The sequence below is a fragment of the Panthera tigris genome, chromosome B1, assembly GCF_018350195.1.
Source record: "Panthera tigris isolate Pti1 chromosome B1, P.tigris_Pti1_mat1.1, whole genome shotgun sequence".
Classification (NCBI taxonomy): Eukaryota; Metazoa; Chordata; class Mammalia; order Carnivora; family Felidae; genus Panthera; species Panthera tigris.
The window spans coordinates 42054973-42079059 of record NC_056663.1 but is presented as its reverse complement, the minus strand read 5'-3'; the positions used below and the strand labels follow the sequence as shown (position 1 = coordinate 42079059).

Here is a 24087-nt window from a genome sequence, read left to right as displayed (position 1 = left end):
TATATCCTCTATATTGTCCCTGCAGGACTTCTATGATGCAGAGTAGGGTACACTGGGGTAGTCTGGAGTCCTGGTGCCATGAGACACCATCTAAATCATGCAACAGATATAAAATGACTCATCTTCCTTGAGCCCCAGGTCTCTATTCTCTAAACTGAGGTTAAGACAACTCCTGCATAGGACTTTGGTGACAAATAAATGGATTAATGAAAGCCCTTTGTAAATGGTAAAATTAGTGGAAAAACTATTCAAATGTAAATCATTAGAGTTATAACTTTATATAACCATATGACTTTAATACTCTTTAAAGTCTATGGTGTATTTTTTAATTGAGATAATGTAGTGGGAATAGCATATTAGCTAACTATAGCATTGTCAATGGTTTGCTTGTAAGATGAATCTATCACTACAGACCTCTAAGTGTCCAAGGACTTGAATCTAATACTTGAACTATTGGAAACAAGATGTTTTTCAGACTGGGGGTTCTAAAAACATAGGAACTACAAAGGGCAATGAAGTCAGAGGGGGTGGAGAGTGGGGGGCGGGGAGAAGAGCAGGGAGATGCCACAGGGAGCATATGTATTTATTCCCAGGGTTTGGGGAGAGGGACGGCTGTTAAAGTACATATTCCACCTGACAATTTTGTCTTGACCAGCACTAATGAACTTGGTGATCTTGCCCAGGAGATTTTCAAGCTGTGTTGCAGCCTCTTCTTACTGCTTACAGTAAACTGCAAAAGTGACAGATTGATGGAAGAACTGTTACACAAAAAGGAACCAAGATTTGATGATTTTGAAAATTCTCAGCTTCTCTAGATAGCAAAAGATGCTAAAATTAAGAAATGGCTTCCAGGTTGCCAGGAAAATGTGGTCTAGAAATAAAGCTGAATGAGACAGCATTGCCCTTGGTTGGGACTTCAAAAAGATCGAAGGATCAGACCATTAGTGGGTCCCACACAAGGGGCTGCTGAAGAGAGTGAGGGCACTACATACAAGTTGTCTCAGGAACAATAGGACCCCTGGGAAGTATGAGGACTTTTGTTTCAGCCTTCTCAACAAAATTCAAACTAGAGAAAAGCTTTTCTCTAAGAGATTTCAGGATGTGACTTTTTTTTTTCTAGTACAGCAAACCCCAATAAGATTCACAGAAATCTCTCAGAGTTTTTGAGAAAATTAGATCAGTAGAAACAGTGGTATTTTGGATTGAAAGGAGTAGAGACAATAAAAAATGAGGTTGGCCGACCCTAGAAAGTCTACTGGCAAGAAGCAAGCCCACCAAACTAGCTGGATACAAACGTGCACAGGCTTTCATGAAAAAGGATGGCCCAGAGGGCAGACCAAGGTAAGCAGCATCTGAGAAGTGCTTTCCAAAGATCCTTGCATCCCGGTATCCTTGTCCTGTTGAGATCCTCTCCCTTTGAGTGTGGACTGGATCCAGTGACTTGCTTCTAACAAATGGAATATGGACAGTATTATTGCTAGATCAGTTTATAAAACACTGTGATTTCCATCTTGTTACCTCCCACACTGTCTGTTGCCATGTTGCTTGTTCAGATTGTTATGAGCTGTCCATGCCCAGAAATGCCTCTGGCCAGTATGTCATAAGGAATGGAGACCCTCATTCCAACCACTCACCAGGAACCAGATCCTGCCAACAATCACCTGAGTGAGACTGTAGACAGATTCACCCCTAAGGCAGGCTTGACTAAAGCTTTAGAAGAAACCCAGAGCTAGAGAACCTAGATAAACCATGCCTAGATTCTTGTCCCACAATCATTGTGAGATAGTAAATATTTAGGGCACCACGTTTAGGGATAATTTGTTAAGCAACAACAGATAAAAATGGTCAGTGTTATGGACTGAATTATGTGATTCCCATTCATATGTTAAAGATCTAATTCCCAGTATTCAGAATGTGACGTTATTTAGAAAGAGAGTCATTGCAGATGTAACTAGTTAAGATGAGCTAATACTGCAGTAGAGTTAATCTAATCCAACCTGACCAGTGTTCTTCCAGAAAAGGGAAATTTGGACACAGTTATGTCTATCAAGAAAACACCATGTGAAGATTGGCTTTAGGCTACCACAAGCCAAGGAACTATCAGAAGCTGGGGGAGAGGCCTCAAACATCTTTTCCCAGTACCTTCAGATGGAGCACGGTCCTACTGACACATTGAGTTGGATTTCTAGCCTACAGAACGGTGACAGAATAAACTTCTGTTTTATAAGCCACTCAGTCTGTGGTGGTTACAGCAACCTTAGCAAACTAATACAATCAGTAAATGGGAGAAGAAGTGTTAGGGAGTGCCAAGTAGAAAAGAAATCAAAGAATGCTTTATTCTGATTCCAGTAGTCCTGTGAAACACTGACATCCCCTCACTACATCCTGGAAAACAAACAACAATCAATGTGTGCCTATTCAAATGCCATCACCATAGTCTTTTCCCCTCGGAGAAGTTATGGGGATGCAATGAGTCACACTCATGTGAACATGCCCCTGACATCACAACCTCCTTCACCCACCTCAGAAATGTAAACAGGGTAGAGTAACTAGAGGAAAACAAACCAGAGCAAAGCCCTGAGGCACACGGTAAGAAAGAAAGGTCAATATAAGGAGAATCCACCTGTATCTCACCTCTGATATAGATTTGTTCCTTTAAAAAATAAATAAATAATGAGAGAGGATTCGACTCTCTTTTGTGTAAATTAATTTACAGCACAAGTTAACCCATTTAAAGAACCACACAGTGAATCACTTCAACAAGAAAAAATCATCTTCTAATGTACCTCTTACATAAGTTTGGGCTCTATGGAGAAGCACACACCAGCCAGGTTCTGAATGTGAATGAGTAGTCTCCTAGGGGTCAATATCCAGCAATTCTAAAACCCTATACATATTGGCTTTCAATTAATAAACAAAAAGCAATTGATTATGGAAAATTCAGGGCTGAAAAATAGACATTGTGATTAAAATTCATGCTGACTGCTCTCAATCAGGGCTGGCAAGTCCTGATGGGGAAAAAAATCTTTTTTTTTTTTTTTGTTGACTTTGTTAATACCTGAGAAGAAAGACATGAGAAATGAATTACATTCCAAGGGTTCTAAGAGGGAAACACTGATTCCTGAGGCAGCATAATTATCTACTTCCAGCCCCTGACCTTTACTCCCTGATGACTGACAGAGAGGGAAGGGAGAAGGGAGCAGGGCTCTCCGGGGCTCTGTGTGAGCTAGAAGTGCCAGGAATTGCTCTGCTTCTAACCGATTGCTATAGAAATGTAGGTTATGCGCAGCACATAAAGCTGCACTGAAATATGGTTCAATACCGTTTCTGCCAGATCCTCCAAACAGACTCAGATGCATCCTGCCACCAGGGGCTGGTGTGAGTAGTGTATAATTTCTAAAAGCATTTCATACACGCACCAAACATGGAAAAAATATGGAAATGCAATCATGATAAGGAGTGACATTTCTCAAGGTGCGCCATTTGCCATATTTTGATTAACTCCCATTTCTGAATGGCAAAGCAGCTTCTGTTAATAAACAGCAAGCTTCAATTAGACATCTGTGAATGCAATCTACGTGGAACTCTTGGCTGGCACGTGTGTGTCACCAGTTTTCCCACAGCCTGTGTGCCTGTGATCCAGACTGGGGGTGGGGAAGGGTGTTTCCAGCGATCTCATGAAGTGCTGGGCATTTCACTCCTGTGAGCATGGAGAACCCCTACGCTAGTGTTGATGTCATTTCTTTCCTTTCTTGGCCTTTCTCACAATCTGACTCCCTGACCAAGAATTCAGAGTCTAGAGAGTGGCCATTCTCTGAATGGAAGCCATCCCCTGATACTAGGAAAGTATTTAATTAGCAATTTGGAAAGGAAAGAAGCCACAATGTGGAGAAAAGAATGTGGATCCTGGGGCCAGACCAATCTGTGTTTGAATTTAAGGCTTCACTGTGTAGTGATCATGTGACCTGGGAAAGTGATCTCAGTGTTCTCAGCTAAGTCACCCCATCTATGAATGGGGATCATGAAGAATTGGCCCTTTAGAGCCAGGCACTGTTGCAATGTGATGATGACACCGTGGGAAATCAAAGCGGCAAAACTCCATGCCTTACAGTTTAGTATGAAGACATTGGCAACACATGAAAATAACGAAATTGCACGGTGCATGGGAAGGTGATAAGGACTATAAAGAAAAATAAAACAGGGCAGAGGATGTGGATGATGTGGGAACAAGAGCTGCAATTTTGAATGGAGTGGTCAGGGAAATTGCCATTTGTGTGTGCTAGGAACTTGCCAGGTGACAGGTGGTTGGGAGGAAGAGGGATCAGCAAGCACAAACACTCTGAGGCCAGAGCACTGCTGAGGGCTCCAAGAGCATCAAGGAGGCCAGTGTGGCTGCAGCTGAGGGAAGGAGGAGGAGAAGCTGGAGGAAGCAAAGAAATAACTGGAGGTAGGAGGGTTTGGTGTGTGGGGGCCTTGTAGGCCAATGTGCAGGCTTGGGTTTTTATGATGAACAAGAGGGACAGCCATTAGTGTGTTTTGAACTAAGAAGTGGGCTGATCATTAAGGATTCTGTGAATTAAAAGAAGATGAAGATAGGGGCATGTGGGTGGCTCAGTCAGTTAGCCATCCAACTCTTGATTTTGGCTCAGGTTGTGATCTCACGGTTTGATGAGTTTGAGCCCCTCATTGGGCTCTGTGCCCCTCATTGGGCTCTGTGCACTGACCACTCAGCCTATTTGAGATTCTTTCTCTCCCTCTCTCTCTGCCCCTCCCCTGATCATGCTCTCTCTGTCTCTCTCAAAATAAATAAATAAACTTTAAAAAAAGAGAAGATGAGTGGCACCTGGGTGGCTCAGTCGGTTGAGTGTCTGACCCTTGACTTTGGCTCAGGTCATGATCTCACAGTTTGTAGGCTCAAGCCCTGCACTGGGCTCCATGCTCACAGTGCAGAACCTGCTTGGGATTCTCTCTCTCTTCCTCTCCCTCAAAATAAGTAAATAAAGTTTAAATTTACTTTAAAAAAAAGAAGATGAGATAAAGATGAAGAAGAGGAGAAGGGGAGGGGGAGGAGGAAGAAAAAGAGGAGGAGAAAAGGGGAAGGAAAAAATGCTATGAAGTACTTTGCACATCTCCCAGGGCAGGTAGTTTTAAAAATGAGATCTTAAGCCCTTTTCACATCCCCCAGAGAATCACACTGATCTTTCTTTCTCTTCTCCCTTGCCCCAAGATTGTGTGATTTATGCATACAATTTTGGTTGGCAATTTTTATGTTGCCTAAATTAATGGCATGAAACTTAAGTAATAAGAAGGAGGTCTGGAAGCAAAGCACATTGTTTTATCAGAGATTCTGGCGATTTCTGTTGGTGATTTCTGCCCTGCTGGGACAAGGAAGTCAGATACATTTGGCCACCCATCCATCAGCAGCTGTCCAGAGATAGGGGTGCTCTTGACCAGTGTCTGCAGATTCACTCCACATATCTGTTTGGGGAGTGCAAGGCTGTGTTCTCCCAAAACAAAGAAAGACAAAGACAAGGATGGGGCTGATGGAGTACCTGTCCATTTGGGAGAAGTTAATTCTGCAATTTCATGATCTCATAGTTGTTACATTAATCTGTAGCTGTTTTTCTCTTTACTAACTTCTGCTCAGAAGACAAAGGTCAAAAGGGAGACACAGATGAAGAGAAGCAAGCTCACTAACACCCTCTCCTTACAAGATTTGAGGCAGTCGGCCAACTGTGCTGTGTCATTAAAATGTCTCCTGAGAAAGAAAGTCTCACAACTCCCCAGCATGCATCTCAAGCCTTGAGTTCTCGTCTCAGTGCTGGGTAAGACAGTGCTGAGAGACCTCAAATGCCACACTGTCCAAGACATTTTAGCTTCCCAACCAGTGTCTCTTTACACAGTCCTTAGCTGAGGGAATGGCTCCTCTGTCTAGAAATCTGGGAATCAAAGACTCCTCACACATACTTGGTAATTGAGTGATCTTCATTCTACTTGTCAAGCAACTCCCTGAGCTAGTATTTCTAATGTGGCTATGATAGTTCGGAATATAAGTTGTTTGACCTCCTCTCCCTGTTTCTTATCATATCTTCTAACCCATCCACTGATTTATTAAAACCTGATTAGGTCCCTTCCCTACTTAAAATTCCCCAATGTCTCCTCATTGCCCAAATCCCTTAGGTTTACACACTAGACTCTGTAATTTGGCTACTGACCCTCTCCAGTATTTTTTCTCAATACCTGCCCTTCTTGCTTCCTCATTTCCCCAACCAAAATGCACCTTACTCTCCAGCCATTTTGAGTTTGTTGTTCTCCTAAAGTGTACTAAGCTGCTTTAAGCAAATCCTTTGTTTAATCTGTCCTCTTGCCTGGAGTTCTGGCCTCACAGTGACAAGGTGCCTCCCAGACCTGCAGCTACAGGGAACAGTATCGACCAAGAGAGACAGAGATGCAAGTTCTGACACTGAGCTCTGATTACTTCTCCTGGGCTCCTCCCAGACCATGCCTGAGGGCAGCAGAGATGTTAAGGCAGATCTTTTCTGGAAGGCAGGGAGTTCTTCTGAGGCCAACTTTGGCTCCTTTTTCCAAGGACCATACAATGGTCTAGGATACTTCCACCTGACTTTTCCCTCCCTCTTTCCCTTACTCAGGGCCAGACATGTGGTCTAACAGCTTTCCCAGTTTCTTCTGCATCACATTGCACTTTCTCTTTCACTTCTTTCCCCTAATGATGTACTTACACATTTAATCCTCTCTTGGCAGCTACATCTCAGGGGATCCAGTCCCAGACTAATGCAATGACTGTCTGGTGAAAGCCTACTTTTTTTTTTTTAATTTATTTTTGAGAAAGATAGAGAGACAGAGACAGAGCATGAGCAGGGGAGGGGCAGAGAGAGATGGAAACTCAGAATCTGAAGCAGGCTCCAGGCTCTGAGCTGTCAGCACAGAGCCCAACATGGGGCTCCAACTCATGAACCCCGAGATCATGACCTGAGCCGAAGTTGGCCGCTTAACCAACTGAGCCACCCAGGTTCCCCAAGCCTACTTTTTATCTGCAATGGTTCTCCTCTATCTTATGACCCCTAGGCAAAATGATATATCATATGTAATAATAATATATTATATACTGTAAATAATAATGGCACTATTAATATTAGAGATGTAAATATTCATACATCTCCACTGTATCCTACCTGAAATGCCATCACATCTCCTGTTATGCTGCATTTTTCCATTAGAGTGGTGGTGTCTTACACAACATCTCTGCACCCACAGAGCCAAGCACAGTGGCTGGCTCACAACCCACAATGGTTCATCAGTGACTAGAAGAGTGCTTAGCACATAGCAGATGTTCAATAAATGCATGTTGAAAAAGTGAATGCATTTTACTGGCTAAATGAAGGAAGGCCTGGATGAATGGCACACAGGCCTGCAGGGCAAGGGTAGAAACCAAAAGTCTTAGAGAGACAGGAGGGAGAAAGAGCAAATTTTTTTTTTCCCTGAAGGAATAATGGTGAATGAGCAAATTCTTACAGATAAGGTTTATGAAAAAGATATCAAATTACTGACATTTTAATTAAAAGTCTAATTATAAATCAAGTATTTGAAATTTTGTAATTTTAGGTTGCCCTGTTTGAGTACTTAGGCTGTCATTAGTTGTTACATAGTGGAAGATGCATTGGGATTGGGTATAGCCTGAATGTTCAATAAGGGTGGGCAGTTTGCTGTGGGAAACACACAGCCTCATCTCTGAATGAGAAAGATATCAATGCGCGGAAGAGATCTGAAAGTCATCACCCTCATTTTGAACTGTGTTGTCAAGAGCAAGGTACTCTTCATGGAACAAGGCAGATACCAGTCTTTTAGTTAGGGAGATACCACGTTTTAAGAAATATTTTTTAATCCCTGATATGTCTGCATTTGCAATTTCTCATTTAAGAAATTAAAGCTAATAAAGTTTAAACAACTTGGATTCAAATCCCAGTTTTTCCCTTTGCTACCTGTGTGACTTTGAACAAGGAACATAACCTTCCAGAGCACTAATCTCCTATAAAAGGAGAATAATAATTAAACTTCCCATACAGTGTTTTGGAGGATTGAATGAACTGATAAATGTGTATGCCACAAGAACAGCATCTGACACACAATTGCTGCTCAGTAAATGCTGGCTGAATTGACAGCCAGGGCTGTGGTGGCATCTAATGCATTTTAAATGTCTGAGATGAATTTACAGCTTGGTATTTCTCCAAAGTTGAAATCTACTTGGAAAGGTTTCTCATAATAACCCTCTCTTACTCTTGTGAACCCACTCACTCTTTCGGGCTGTATTCCCAGCTCCGGTTCTGAGGAGAGAGCTCTTCTTTTGCAGGGTCTGAGGAACATTTCCAGTATCGTTACTACTTTTTTAGGTCATCTGTCCACCAATCGAGCTGCTGCTGCTACTGCCACTTTTCAAAGAGTTTAGTCCTCCTCAGGCCTCATAGCCCAGCTCTCCATAAACACATGTAGTTGTAAAGCTGTGCTTTTAGGGGCTAATTCTCTGTCTTTCTCCCACTTGGCCACTCCCCCATCCCTGTACTTACTCTCCAAATCCTCCCTAGTCTACTTACTAAAACCCATCTCCTGGAAAGGATCAAATAAACCATTTACACTAGAGATCTTTCAATAAATTGAACTAATATTTGTATTAGAATAAGTCTCCTCATGCTAAATGTATCACTGACCAGTAAGGCAGCCACACACTCCGCTGATGCCCAAGGGGACTCCACATGATCACTCCTTGACTCTATGAAAAAGTGTGGTGGCTTTAAAATACGTCCACAGATTCTTTCACATTCCTCCTTTCAAGGGAAGGAGACTAGTCTCTACCCCAACTCCCCCTTTACTGTGCCTGGACTTAACTCGCTTCTTGAAAAAAAATACAGTTAATGGTGTGTGATTTTAGACACTTGGTTGCACAAGGTACTGTTTCCCCCTCCTTATTCTTCTTGGATTTCTCACTCTGGATGAGAAGAGAGCCCTGTGGGAGGAACAGAGGCCTCTCGCCAATAGCCATGTGGGTACACCCTCTTGAAAGCATACTCTTCAGCCCCATTCAAGCCTGAAGATGTCTTCAACCCCAGGCTATGTCTTGGTATTCCTGATTCACAGAAACTATGAGATAGCAAATATTTGTTGCATAAGCTACTTGGTTTTGGGAAAATTTCTTATACAATAGCATATAGTTAATACAGAGGAAATCTGGATGTTCTGATGTTTTGCAGTTATAATAGGTGATACATTGTGTTTCAAGTAGGCTGCTGAGTTTCTTGTGCCATCACAGAAAAATGGGGCCTGAAAATGCTAAAACAAATTCCAAAGCCATGATGTACTCTCATCCTAAGATAAGAATGCCTTTCAGGTGGTTTTAAGGACCAAACTAATGGCACCTTACATTCAGGTAGCATTTCATGTCTGATCTCATTTGATCCTCACAATAATCCCATTGGGAAAGTAGGAAAATTACTATTATACATTTGGTAGATGACTTAAAGTGAACTGCTTAAAGTTTCATTGAAAATGAGTAATATGGATGGCATGAGAATTCAGGACCCCTCAATTTCAATCTAACATCAGTTCTTCTATATTATACTCTCTGCATGAATCCATTCCCACACCAGTGACTGTGTTAGCTAATATGGGAGAGAAAAGAAATACTTCCTGATTATTCATTCTGTGCCAAGGTGTACACCAGGTATTTCACACACTTCATTTCATATAATCATCATATCCAATTGCACAGCACTTGTTAACATCAGTTTTCATAGGAGGACACTTGAAAGTGAGGGAAATTAACGAAAGCATTGCCGATGGCCACTTCTGCCACTCAGGGGTATAGGAATTACAGGTGTTACATATATCAAAGTCACTACTATTCCATCTTAGTATTTCATTCCCTAAATTTCCTTATAGTTATATAACCTGACATGAGAAAAGGTGGGATCATCCCTAAGTAATTTTGTCACTTAAAGGCTTTCATAATTGGGTAAAAGGCAAGGATAGAGCAGGCTTCCATTAGAACTGCAATCAAACTACCAACTTCTGCTTCTGCATTCAACAATTATAAACCCATCACTGTCTTTTAAAACAAACAGAAATTAACTAAACAAATGAATTGAGATTTTGGAAATACATCAGTGAGAACATTAGACAAACTTCTGCCTCCACAGAGCTCACTTGAAAATGTTAAACAATCATAAATACACTCAAATCTTTGGGGGAAATGTTACTCTGCCTCATGCCACTTCCTCATCCATCCCAGCTGGGTTACCAATAACATTTGCCTATCTTTTTATTTGTTCTTCATCAACTACCTCTCAAATCCTTCTTAGTCACCACCTCAGATATCCCCTGCAGCCTTCACGATCAACAGTGACAACAATAGCAGCAGCTAACATATACTGAGAGCTTGCCTAGATGGAGCACTGTGCTTAGCTTTAGGGTAATGATCTTATTTGATTCTCATAACCCGATGAGATAAGCACTGGTATCCCCATTCTACAGATAAAGAAACTGAATCTTAGGGAGGTTAAGCTACTTTCCAGACATCACACAACTAGTGAGTTATGTGACAACTACTAAGTGTCAGAGCATGTGTTCTTTAGAATGAAATATACAGCCTCTCCTCCTAATCAGTCCTTCCTCACTGATTAGATGGAACTCATGCAGCTGAAACTCCCCCTGCCTCCTTCCCTCCAATAAATAATGTACCTATGATCCCTCTGTTCTTCCTCCAGTCTCAGAGTGTGGGGCCCTCCTTCTACTGGAGGACAGGATCTTCTCTTTCAAGCCTGGAGCTCTCTGGTCCTAACTTCTCTAGATTTTCTCACACTCTTTGAAAAGTTAAGTCACCCAGTGAATACTCTATTCCCTCATCTTCCCTTTCTCACCTCTCACTCACCCTTCAACACGCCAGTCAATCTTCTTTCCTGACCACTCCACACGTTGCGTTCCCTAAGGTTATCAAAACAGCACACTCCAGACTATTCAGACAACACTTAGACTGTATCTTACCAGATTTCTCTCCCTGCATTTGACTCTGCCTATCACTCCCTCCTTCTTAAAATCTGGCCAGTGTTCTGAGATACTAGCCACATGACTCCCCTACCTCTATAACTATCTCTTTCTGATCTCCTTCACATAATTTCTCCCACCCACACTTAAAATTTTGCTATTTTCCAAGGTTTCATCCTTGCTTGCCTTTTATTCTATATGTCCTTTTATTCAATAGTGCTTTCGCTCATCGTTTGAATGAATACCTCCAAGAGGATTCCTAAATCTGTATTTCCACTCCTAATTTTATAACCCTCCTGTCCCAACTTATACATCCAAATTTTATTGGAAAATCTGTCTCAATGCTACACAGACATCTCAAACTTAACATGGATAAAACTGAATTCATGATTTTCCTCTTTCTCTCAAATCGACTTTTCCTCTTTTATTCAAGTGATGCCACCAGTCCATACCGCTCAAGTCTGAAGTCCAGGCCATTGCAGAGTCCACCTGCAGGTGTCCTTCCTTCACTGCATGGCACCATTAATGTCTTAGATGACACCCCCTAGCCCTTCTTCCACCCAGTGCTCCAAACACCCTTCTACCTCAGGAGCTTGGCACCTCTTGCCTGGACTACCTTACTAATCTCTTAATTGTTCTGTTTCTAGGCTTTTACAATCTGCTGTCAGAGTAATATTTTTAAAATCTTTCAATGTGGGGGCACCTGGGTGGCTCAGTTGGTTAAGAGACTGACTTTTGGTGCAGGTCATGATCTCACAGTTTGTGTGCTTGAGCTCGCTTCGGGCTCTAGGCTGACAACTCATAGCCTGGAGCCTGCTTCAGATTCTGTCTCCCTCTCTCTCTGCCACTCCCCCATTCACACTCTGTCTCTCTGTCTCTGTCAAAGACAAATAAACATTTAAAAAATTAAAAAAATAAATCCTTCAATGTGATTCCACTACCTATAAGTATTGTCTGTCTCTCTCTCTCTCTCTCTCTCTCTCTGCCTCTCTCCCCCTCATTCTCATTAATGACATTTAGGACTACTTACTCGAGCTCTTGTCTCCTGCTAATGGCTCAGGCCTATTTCTCTCTCTCTTCACCAGGCTCTTTTCTAAAGATCCAAATCAGCCTTTACATTAGTAAAGTGGTGGTGTCACTTCTTAGACCAACATCCTTACCTTTCTTGTACATCTACTCATTAAAAATTCAAGTCAAATACCACCTCTTCCAGGAAGTCTTCTCATAGGCTGGGTTGGCTGCCCCTCTTGTGCTTCTATAGCACTCTCTGCCTTCCCCTAACATGGCATTTCCCATATTATAATAAATTTATCTGTCTCTGTCTTTAATACTAGAATGTAGTTCAGGTTTTCTGTGTGCTGGCTCCTTCTAGACACTGGAGATACAGCAAGGAACAAGATCCAGAAAAATCCCTGTTCTTCTGTAACTTTTATCCTATTTATGAAAGCATATGTGGATAGGTGGATGGATGAATATATAGAGAGAGATGATAGATATAGATAGATTGATAGATAATAGAAAGAAAAGAAAGAGAGAAAGAAAGAAAGAAAGAAAAAGAGAGGAAAGGAAGGAAGAAAGGAAGGAAAGAAGGGAGGAAGGAATAGCAGAGGGGAATAAGTGCTAGGTAGAGAGTTAAAATAGAATTATGTGACAAAGAACACCTAGGAGACATTTAAGCTTAGAGTTGGTTGACAAGAAGGAGTTAGTCACATGGTGGTTGCTGGAAAACACATCAGGAAGAGATTCCAGCTAGTAAACACAAAGTTAAGGCAGAAAAACATTTGGCTGTTTGAAAATCAGAACAAAGGCTGGTCTGCATTCCTAGAGTACAGTGGGCAGGGGGAGGTTGGTGTGAGCTAGCACAGAGAGGTGGGTAAACATGAGATTGCACTCAGCTGTGTGAGCCAGCAAGAGGAGTTTGGATGCACTTCTGAGTTCAATGGGCAACCTTCAGTGGATTTTCAGTGGAGAGGAATAAAATCTAGATTGCATTTGTGAGAGCTGACTTTGGCTCCTGCGGAGGAATGGCACAGAGAAAGGAAAATGGGCCCACAGGCAGCAAGTTAGGAGGCTGATGCAGGGACGCCAGAAAAGATAAGAGACCAGAGGCTCAGATGTGGAGGTGGAGGGATGAGATACAGAGGCAGTGTCACAGGACTGGCTGATAGATCTAACATGTAAATGGAGGGAAGGAAAAGGATCAAGGTTAGTTTGCAGACTTCTGCCTTGAGCAACTGGATAAATCGTAGTGCTGTTTAGAGATGTGGGGAGCCTAGAGAAGACAGAGGTATAAGGTCATGGAGGGAAATCGAGTGTTCTCTTTTTAATCATGTTACGTTTGAGATGCCCGACTAGAGAGTCTGGAGTCAGGGCTGGATTTGACGGTATGTATCAAACGGGTTAGATCTTTTCTGGAAAGTGTGATGACAGAAAAGAATAGAGCACCAAGAAACGGTCCCTATAAGCTCCTCTGTGACCAAACCCTTTGGCCATCTTTCCTAGTCACGACTCATAGAGGTGCTGGGCTGGGTGACGACTCCATATCTGTTGTAAGGTTTATACATTTTAATTCCCTGATGTTTGTCCAATTCTCCAATTAACTCTTGTCCTGGTGTTGGCCTCAGTAAGTGGCCTCCTGCCACTGACAACGTTTGTGCCACCTGATGCATCTCCAGCTCCACCTATTACAAAGTGGTGAAGCTATTTTCTTCAGAATGATTTTTCACAACCCTGTCAAACTTCACACACATATATAGAAAGTAAAATAGACAATTTCACCAAGGAAATTGGATATTTTATCATAACTTGTTGTCTTGAACACATTATATAAATAATAATGTGTCCAACCACAGATGGTCCGTTTCCCATGAAAGCTCTGCAATAAATCCCTAAGCCATAGCCCTAGCAGAATTTTCTTTCGGCTCATCAATGAGAAAACAAATCATGGTATCTCTCCCTTCAAATTAATCTCAGTATGCTGATAAAATCATGTATTCTCCAGGTGATATTTTAATTTTTTAGTATGCTGGGTATAATTCATTCCTACGTGGATATCAATTTTCTGACACATGTGAGTCTAAAATATTTTCATTAAAGGCATATGGTTCAGTTAAAAAATAAAAAGAAATGGTCTTCTCATTTATAATTTTTATATATAGCTAAAGCAAAGAGATTCAGAATGGCACTCATTAATAAAACAAGTTTATCTTCCTGAGAAAACTGGAAGCCTTTGAAGTCACTCTAGTTTTGGTTTGTTTAATTTTTTTCAAAGAGAGACAAAATGACTTGGCACTTAATGTTTTGGCCTCTCATTTGGCATTTGACTATTGTGTCTTATATTGTTATGTAGCAGTTTTCTTAGTGTGCCGTGGTGGTTTCGTAGCATGGCTACAAAACACGTGTGCTGCAGAGCATGGCTAAGCTGAACGGCGTTTCCTGGGATTCCCTTCCCTGTCCATTTCTAGTTTTGTCTCTTTACACTCGGAAGGTCAGTGCTTCTGTAGCTCACACATGTAAGTGTCACATCCTCCTGCAGAACATTCGCTCCACTGAGGTTGAAGGTGGTGAGCATTAACATGGTTTCTGTCCCCCCATACAGTTCCAGCTCCTGCTTGGGAATTCAAGTTTGGCCTCGCTCTTCCCCACTTTATATCCATTGCCCTAACAGCCTGTCCTGCATACTTCAGGCTCTAGCAGCAGAGTAAAGGCAACAGTTTTAGACAGTGCTTAACCGGCTCCCACAATTGTCTAAGGTCAAATCCCTGTGTGTGTGTGTGTGTGTGTGTGTGTGTGTGTGTGTCTGTGAGTGTGAGCGTGTATGTGCCAGAGTATGAGTCTGTGTGTATGTCTCTCTATGTGCTTGTGAGACTGTGTGTGTGAGTATGTGTCTATGTGTGAGTGTGTCTGTGTGTGTGTGAGAGTGTGTATCTGTGTGCGAGTGTATGTGTGTGTATGACAGAGGAGGGCAAGGGCAGAGGGAGGCACCTCCTAGTGGTTTTGCTTCTCCGATTGAATCCTGGCTAATACAATGTCCATGGTGCTGCTTTTTCTTTCTGCCCTTTCTCTACTTTGGAGGATACACCTATTGTCCAGGCTTAAATTTCACCTGTCTAGCAGACTCCAAAATCTCCATTTTTAAGCCCTGACTTGTATCTGCATACCAAGCTTGCTTCAGGACCACCCTACTTGGATAAAGTACCATTACTTCAAAAGCAATGTGTCTAAAGCTTAACTCACTAAGGCTCTTCCAGTCTATCAGAATCGTGTCCATATCCCAGGCTGGAGACCCTTTCCTCTGTTGTCCTGTCAACAATGTTATTAAATTGTTCTTCAGACCTCCAGAGAACAGTAGGGCCCAGGGGAAAAGTTTAGTGGGTGGTAGTTTTGACCCTACATGTCCACTTCTAATAGAGCTCTGTTTTTATGAAACTCCACATACTATTTATTTTAAAAGAGGGTTCTTCTATTTAATTTTTAGTTCTCATGCAAATCCTTCCCCCTCTGCCCTTCTCATTGGGTCATCTCTGAGGCTGCAGGGCCCTTTCCCTCACCCAGTGAGAACATTGGTAAGGAAATCCCTTACTTTGTTCTTACCCCAGCCATTGTGGTCATCACAGTGTCAAAACTTCAGCAAGACTCCCTGGCAAAAATCAACCACTACCTCCTGATTGGCAAAGTCTCTGGATTCTTTCAGTCCTCTTCCTACTTGACTCATCCGTATTTAGTTAATCTGAACAACACTACCCTCATTCTTGAAATGTGTTTCCTCCTTGGCTTCTGAAGCACTAATCTGTCCTGTTCTCCTACTTAGAAATATTATTATTTCTAATATTATTAGGTATATTAATATATTTATATTATGTTAAATATTACTAATATTCAATATAAAATATATTAATGTTTAATATAAAATAATATGGATATACTAAACATTATATAAATTAAATTATATTAAATATTATTAAATAACATTAGAAATATTAAATGTGTCATGAAAAAAAGTACTGACTTCTCTTCCTTTGTCACCCTGTATGTGCGTGTGCATGTGCACACGCATGCATGAATGTGTGTTTATCCTTCTTCTCTACACACACTCCTTGAATGATCTCATCTATTACCATCTCATCTACTTCATTATCCTGCTATGAGCTAATGACTCCCAAACTGTTTCTCCAGCCATCATTCATTTTCAGAACTCCAGACCCATAAGCCTAAGTACCCACTGGCATCTCCATTTAGATGCTCCTAAACTCAGCCCATCCCAGACTGATCATCCTTGTTCCTCAGCCCAGGCTCATCTCATCCAAGCACATTTCTCTTGTTATTCATGTCTGCACTCACCTCTCCCTTCTCTTGATTCTTTGCATGATGTTACGTAAAATCACAATCACATATGAGCATTTTGATGCTCTTTTATTATGTTTGTTAATTAGTTTTCTTAATTAAATTCTATGCTTCTTGAAGGCAGAGATCACACTACTGGCTGGTCTTATATCCACATGATATCAGACACTGAACTCGACATCAAGCAAATATACAGAACAGAACTGAATCATTTTCAAGTACCATGGCTCTAGAAAAGGAGGACATGCCAGAAAATCATGACAACATCTGCTGTCTAAATCCAAAGGTAATGGATGCAATTTACTGTCTTTGAACACTACTAGAGGAGAAATAATTTTAAAGTAAAAAAAAAAAAAAGGAAAGGAAATATTCTAAACTAGATTATAAAATTTGACTTAGAACTATGCTTTAAAAATTTTTTGGTCTGCATAATTCTGCATGACATCATAATATATTTCTCTCCACCTCCAAGTCTCTGACTGGATCCATACCTATGAGATGATATGAACATGATTTTTTTAGTCTATAGTGGCTCTGTTCCTTTGACTCTGAAAACCAGAAAGAGACTGGGGTTATGGGGAGGATGCTCAGAAGCAGAAGTGGGGTTTCATAGCCCCTTCCAGCTCCTTCCATGGTCAGACTATCCACAGGGCAGCCATTCGCCTTACATTCAATGGCTGACAGAGGAGTTCCCCACTCTCTCATACCAGGCTACTCCGACTCTCTCACATATCTCTATCTAGCCACCTCTCTCTGACTAAAAATGATAAAGGAGCTACTTATTCCCTCTCTTTCAAAGGGATAAAAATGGGTGAGTTGTGAGATCAGTACATCTGTGTTTTTTCCAGAATAGTTGAAATCTTTGCTTTACGAGCACTAAGCTAGAGAAACCAAAGAAATCATAACAGACAAAATTATGATGGTAAGGGAAACTAGAAACATGTTTGCATAGAAAAAATATTTAACTCATTCAGTGTTATATTTCCCACTTGTCTTTCTATAAGTCAAGAGTAGAAGGAGCAAATATTATCTCTTCAAGCTTCCCTGACCCTGGACCAAACTGGCCAAGTTTGTTCTTGCCAGTCTCATCTCCTCCCTCTGCCTTCTCTACCCAACTCAATGATGCCCTTTATATTTCTATCTCAGTCCCCTCCCATCTAAACTTCTCACAGGTAAGATTCTGACATTTGTTATTTATACATCCCTTTGTGCCATTATCCCTGGGACTTTTATAGGAAAGTAGACAAAATAACTTTTTTCCTGTGGAAAAATATAATTTGGCCATTAGCTAGCATGTGTGTATGGGGGAAAGGGTATCACTGTGAGAGAAGAAAACAACTCCCTGAAATCACATCAGAAGGCAGGCCCAGTGTTACAGCCTGTCACATTCTCCCCTGCGAATGAAGAAATTATTCATAATTAGCAGAGAATATTGTGGAATGATATTCATGATATTCATTGACTTTAGTCATTCAAATCCTATGCTGGCCTCAACTCTAATTAAACAGTTGAGAAGAGAAAGACTATTAATTATTGTACATCCATTGTGGGCCCAGGATGAGATAATTTAATCAAAAGATCCAGGAATAATCCTACTTCTAGGTTAAAAGAAAAATTACCCACATGAAGAGTAAAAAAAAAAAAAAATCTGCCTTCAAACAATGAAGCAGTTCTTGTTATGAAAATCTGACTCAGTCTTACTCTTTTATCTGTGCACTATCTTATAGGAGCTAATCATTTGCTATCATTTCCTAGAACCATACACTAGAGAAAGTGTTATGAGCATGAAGGGAGAAAGAATAATTAGAGTGGCTTCTAACAGAAGTTGGACAGATAAATGTCTCTAATCATCATTCTTTGATCACAGATGTCATTTATTCTTAACTTAATTTTCATTCCTGGTTTCTTCCCTTACTTAATAGCATTGAGAATATCCTATTAGGTGTTACAAGATTTAATTCACCATAAATAAGTAATGAGGGCTCTTCAAAAAAAAAAAAACAAAAGAACCCAGAAAATGTGACGTTTTGAGCGAAGAAAGTAGTTTGGGGGGTAAGGCCTTACAAGTCCATACAACAAAACAACAAGCACTTCTTGGTAACTCATCCTGTTTATACCCGACATCCCTCATGGCTCCTGCACCTGCCTTCTTTCTTCACTTCATAACTCAGGCTTCCAGGCTACCTTGGGCACTAAAACCTGCACTTAAAACCTACATTGTTCTGGGAGGCATGGTCCATGTTGTGCCCAGTCACCCAGCTCCCTTCACTGCCAGCTGTTTGGAGAGCTCCCCAACGTTCACCATGGAGTGGAGGCACCAGTGTCCTCTCCTGCAATTTCAATGGACTCAAGAGTCAAGGGATCTATCTAGAATCACAGAGCTTTGGGGTTTAGGCATTTATTTATTTTGAGAAAGACAGAGACAGTGCAAGGTGGGGAGGGGCAAAGAGAGAGAGCCAGAGAGAGAGAGAGAGAGAGAGAGAGAGAGAGAATATCTCAAGTAGGCTCTGTGTTGCCAGCACAGTTTGAAGTCACAAACCTGAGCCAAAACCAAGAGTCGGTCATTTACCGACTGAGTCATTTGAACATTTAAAAAATTACATTATCACTTTAAAGACAGGAAATGTAAGTTATTAATTTGTTATTTTGTACTATGTGACTTAGAATCCATCACATAGTAGGTCACTTATTTGTTAAACCCTTGACCCAGTCAGTGAATGTTCTGGTGTTCTTTCACCAATGTGTCATAATACTGAAAATCTCCAGATCATGAGTGAACCAATTCAATCCACAGAAATGAACTCTCTAGATTCACTATAGAAATACCACTTGCATGTTCTAGAAGGTTGACTAATTAGGTACCTGATACTGGGTTTCTTGAGAGTTAAATTTTAAATGAAAGATGCCTCTTCAATGTATACATACACTGCAAAGCACTGACATATCTTTTCCTTGCACTGATGTTTTCCTGACATACTGGTGTGAGAGAGCCTGGCCTCTTTCCTGTCACTTTTTTAAACGGGAACAATAGATGTTGGCTACTAAATTTCCTGGCTATAGTGAGCATCTCTGATTACATTTTACCTGGTCTATCCTTTCCATGGGAGGCACACTTTTATCTTCAGGCCCTTAGTTAATATGGAATAACACAATTATGACATCTGTTCCAAGATGAAGAAATTGAAACCTGTATAGTTGACTTCCAAACCTTCCAAGTATGGAGGCTGCTGAGAAATCTGAAGAACCCCCAACTCACAGCTGCCCCGAGTAAGAATTATGTTGATCCAAAGCTGGATTTAAAATGAGCCATGTTAGAGCTAACCCCATCTATGGCAGACACTTAAGGTGTCCTTTTCTGATATAGATACTCAGGGACATAGATTCTAATTTAGTAAGTTGTCTGACCATGAAAATCTTACTTATTAGTAAGTTTATCTTACTTAGCGCTGAAAAGATGTTAGAAAAAGAAATCCATTATTTCAACTTTATCCATTGTCAAGGAAACAAAATTAGAGGTCTGAAACTCATCTACTTAAAGGTTATTATATGATCTTTTTGTTAGAACAGAAATAAGTTCGGTGGTTATGGTTTTAGAATTGAAAAAGAGTAAAGTGCACATGCTAGCCTATTAGGTGTCTTTAGGAGAAAGGGCACTTAAATAAGGAAGAGAAAAGACATGTATCTCTGGAGACGATAATAGCACCAGAGGCTGTGGGTAGAGCTTTGAACTACTTGTGTCCTGAGCTTGAAATATCACCAACATTTCTGAAAGCTAGCTTTATAGATTTTGATTTGTATTTGACTACTCAGCATGAAATGGACTGAGATTTTTCTGTGACCCTAAAAGCTATAGAAAACCATGCATTTTCTATTTGTTGTTAAAGACTATTAAGAGTGGCAGATATATATGACTATAATGATGGTTATGTAAATTTATATTCTGACTGAGGTCCAGATTCTGGCTATATCTGGCTATTCTTAGCACAATACAGAATGGTCCAGATAATATTAACTCAAAGAAAAGAAACAAAATATCTTCAAAATGTTTATCATTAAGTTATAACTTAAATAATAGTGGCCAACACTTAAAAAGATGTCACCCTTATACGCAGAGTTCATTTGTTTTTTTGAGAAAACCCTTCCAATTTTGGAAGATTTAGGCATTTATCAAACACCGTGACTCAAAGCTGGATTTAATCAGTTAATGTTGAGATTAGCCAGATTCTAGTATGAGCTGTACGTGTTTTAGAAAAAAGAATACAAATACTCTTTTTAAATGGCAAAATAAAAAGTGCAAATGGGAAAGAAAAATAAACCCCTCTAATCAAAATGGTAAAGATACTCTATCCAGAGAGTCTCAAAGAATATTAGGACAACGATTTTAGGAAATTCAGCCAGGAGGATTGTTCAATTTATTTTATTTATTTTCAATGTTTATAATCCATGGTCTTTGGAGAAAAATGTGTTAATAACAGATGTTTGACAAAATGCAACTGGTTATCAGAGAGCTGGGTAAAGCAGAAAGCCTGAGTAGGAGCTGGGGTTTAGAGACCACATGTAATTGGAAATGTGCAGAAAATGTTCTTTCTGGTGTTGGAAGATTGAATATCAAGCTTGAAATGTTGTATAAAATGAGGACTTGGAGCAGGTAGAAAGCAAATGACTGCAAGAAACTCAAAATGAGGACATTCTCTGAAGGCCTCTCTCAGATCATTCTTTTTATCTAATTGTCTGATTAAGGTCAGTTGGGTTCTAAACACTGAGTAGACCTGAGCTTGTGTGTGATTCCAGAAGCCCCAACTTTGGGCAAGAAACTAGAGTTTGCTGTTAAGAATTCTGGGACAGTCTTGCAGAAGAAGTACCTGGAACAGAAGTATTAAATGTTACCTCAACATCCAGCTACCTCTTCTTCGAGGTACATTTCAAATGCAATTTCATTACTATAAAATAATAATTAACACCTATTGAGAAAAAACTTCATGCCAAGTACTGTCTACACACTTGAGTATTTTTTGCTATTATTGTTTTTATTGTTCTTAAAACTTAATTCCCACTCTAATCAGTTTTAAGTTTTGTAAATAACCTGCTATATTTTCCTAATGTGGAAACGAAGTCACAGAGAGGCCTTTAAGTAACATGCTCAAGGACATACAGTTAGTAGATGGTAGAGTAAGGATTAAACCAGACATTTTCATTCCCAAACCATTTTACTGCACTCACTTTACAATAGTCTTTTCCAATGATCCCCAACCAGATGCAATTATTTCTTCCTCTGAATTTCAGCAACATTTTGTACTTCTTTTTTTTTTTTTTAATGTTTATTTATTTTTGAGAGAGACAGAAACAGAATGTGAGTGGGTTGGGGCAGAGAGAGAGGGAGACACAAAATCTGAAGCAGGCTCCAGGCTCTGAGCTGTCAGCACAGACCCTGACGCGGGGCTCTAACTCACGAGCTGTGAGGTCATGACCTGAGCCGAAATAGATGCTCAACTGACTGAGCCACCCAGGTGCCCCAATATTTTGTACTTCTTGAACTTACCATATCCTATGTTGATCTTAATTGTAATTACTTGACTACTTTTTGCATCTTCTCTACATTATAAACGTGTAGAGAGGTATAATTATCTCTGCATCTCCTTCTGTTATCCTTAAGGCCTGTTTAATGTCCTACACGTAGTAGATGTTTGATAGATTTTGGTCGTGGGATTGAATTAAATGTGGTGAGGGGCTGATCTGTCCAATCATTCACCACTACCCCATCCACACTATGGAAAACAGAGCCAAATGGACCCTACTCAATCTTCTCTTCCACCCTTCAGAGAGGTGATAGAGAACTTGAACTCAGTAAGGAGACCACAGGCAGATTTCCATTTCCATCTCATCTCCTCTCCCCACTTCCCCAACAAAACTGACCTAAATGAAGTGAGATCTTTCATTCGTTTAATTCAATTCCCTGGCATTTCATGTTCCAGGATAACCTTTAAGAGATTAGACAAATGTTGGCAAAGCTCAATATTCTACTTAAGTCTGATTGGACTAAAAGTCAATGGCAGCTAAAAATAGTTTACAAATGGACATACCCTCATTTTTAATGAACTCTGGTGAAATGTGAGAGAAGTGCTTATGGTAACTTACAGAAAACCCAGAAAGAGTGCAAGTCCAGAGGCCTGACCTGCTCAGGTGAGGGGCCAAAGTCTACCTTAGAACCCTCCCAATTCCCTCCTACCTATTCCTGTGTGCTTAAGAAGGCACGAACATTAGGTTCTGTATTCATAGCTTGGAATAAAGTTAAAAATAAACTTATTTACCTTTTACACAACCAACTCTACTCCTTTTGCCCCAAATCATAAGCACTTGAAAAGCCCCTTTGCCTTTTGTTTAAGGACAGGTCTCCAGGATACCTCTCCTCTCACAGGACTAACGCTTAAAGGACTGGTCAGCTTCTGGGCCACCTAGCAGCAGAGAAGTAAACACTAAGGAAGAATTATGTTTACAGTCAATCTTCATCCAGCTGAAAAATATTAAAGAGTTAAAGAAGGTAAGCCTCAAAGTCATAAAATTAGAGAATGTTAGAAATAACACAGACTTTGACTACCCCATTTTCCAGCCCCCTCATGTTTCGATGAAGACGCTGAATGAAGCTCAGTGAGGGGACACAATTAGTTGGAAACCACGTGGAGAAAGAAAGAACTACTGACGCATGGAATAAAGTGAATGAATCTTCAAACCATCATATTGAGCTGAGGCAAAGAAACCAGACCGAAAAGGATACCTATAATATTATCCCATTAAGTTCCAGGACAGTCAAACTAAGCTATGGGGACAGAAATCAGTGTTTGGCTGGAGGTGCGGGGGTTGGGGTATGAGCTGAAAAGGGGGTCCAAGAGAACTTTTGGTGGTTATGAAAATGTTCTGTATGTTGATTGGGCTGCTAGTGACATGGTGGACACCATCCCACTGTGCTGCTAAAAGTGACCTATCTTGTTGTGTGTAAGTTGAGTCTCAACAGACTGGTTTAAAAAATTATTTTTTGCTCTGAAAAGCTGCACGGGGTGTGAGAAGTGGTGCTGACATGTGCCTCCTCTGCCAAGCCTGTGGGCATCCACAACCCTCCTGCCATTTCTTTTCCTTGATGCAGATGCACTCTTCAGAACCAAGCCTTGGTGACTGGTCCTGGGTGACTAGCTGAAGCAGCATAACAAAGAACGTGAAAGGTGTTCAATGTGGTCCACAGTTAAGTCTGAGACATTAAATCATCAGCTCACAACTACTCTGGAGACAGCCATGACTCATGCAAATTTCAAGCAAGACAAAATAATGATTACCAGCTCCCCCCCCCCAAAAAGGGGGGGGGTAGTAAATGAGTGAGCTAAAGAATATTAGGTGCCATTGGTAATTCTGGAAGTAATATGAAAGAATGAAAGTGCTCCCCATTTAGTTCTTCTCAAGCCTGCAAAGGCCTAATCTAGTCACATACTATGATTATAATGTATCCCTAGGTATGGCATATTTAGCAAAAGCATGCAAGTGAGACTTGGAAAAATAGAGCTGTTAGGATTGCCTGTGCATTGGTGCTATATATAGAGAGATGTATAGCTTTGCTCTGGCTTCTCTGGAATTCTTCTCTCTACAGGCTGTTTTTCCTTTGAGAAGTTGAACTCTGCTTCATCAGCGGCCTTTCTCAAAGAAGCG

The 24087-nt window shown here is 40.7% G+C and overlaps 1 protein-coding gene across 1 annotated transcript in view; it reads right to left on the bottom strand.

The window, feature by feature from the left end:
* Window positions 1-583: 583 nt before the first annotated feature.
* Window positions 584-24087, bottom strand: part of ZMAT4 (zinc finger matrin-type 4) — a 261297-nt gene continuing 237793 nt past the window's right edge. Inside the window, exons 6-7 of the mRNA XM_042984740.1 lie at window positions 1276-1447; window positions 584-730 (exon numbers count right to left, since the gene is read on the bottom strand). Of these exons, the coding sequence (XP_042840674.1) occupies window positions 584-730; window positions 1276-1447 (319 nt within the window). The remainder of the gene's footprint in view (window positions 731-1275; window positions 1448-24087) is intronic.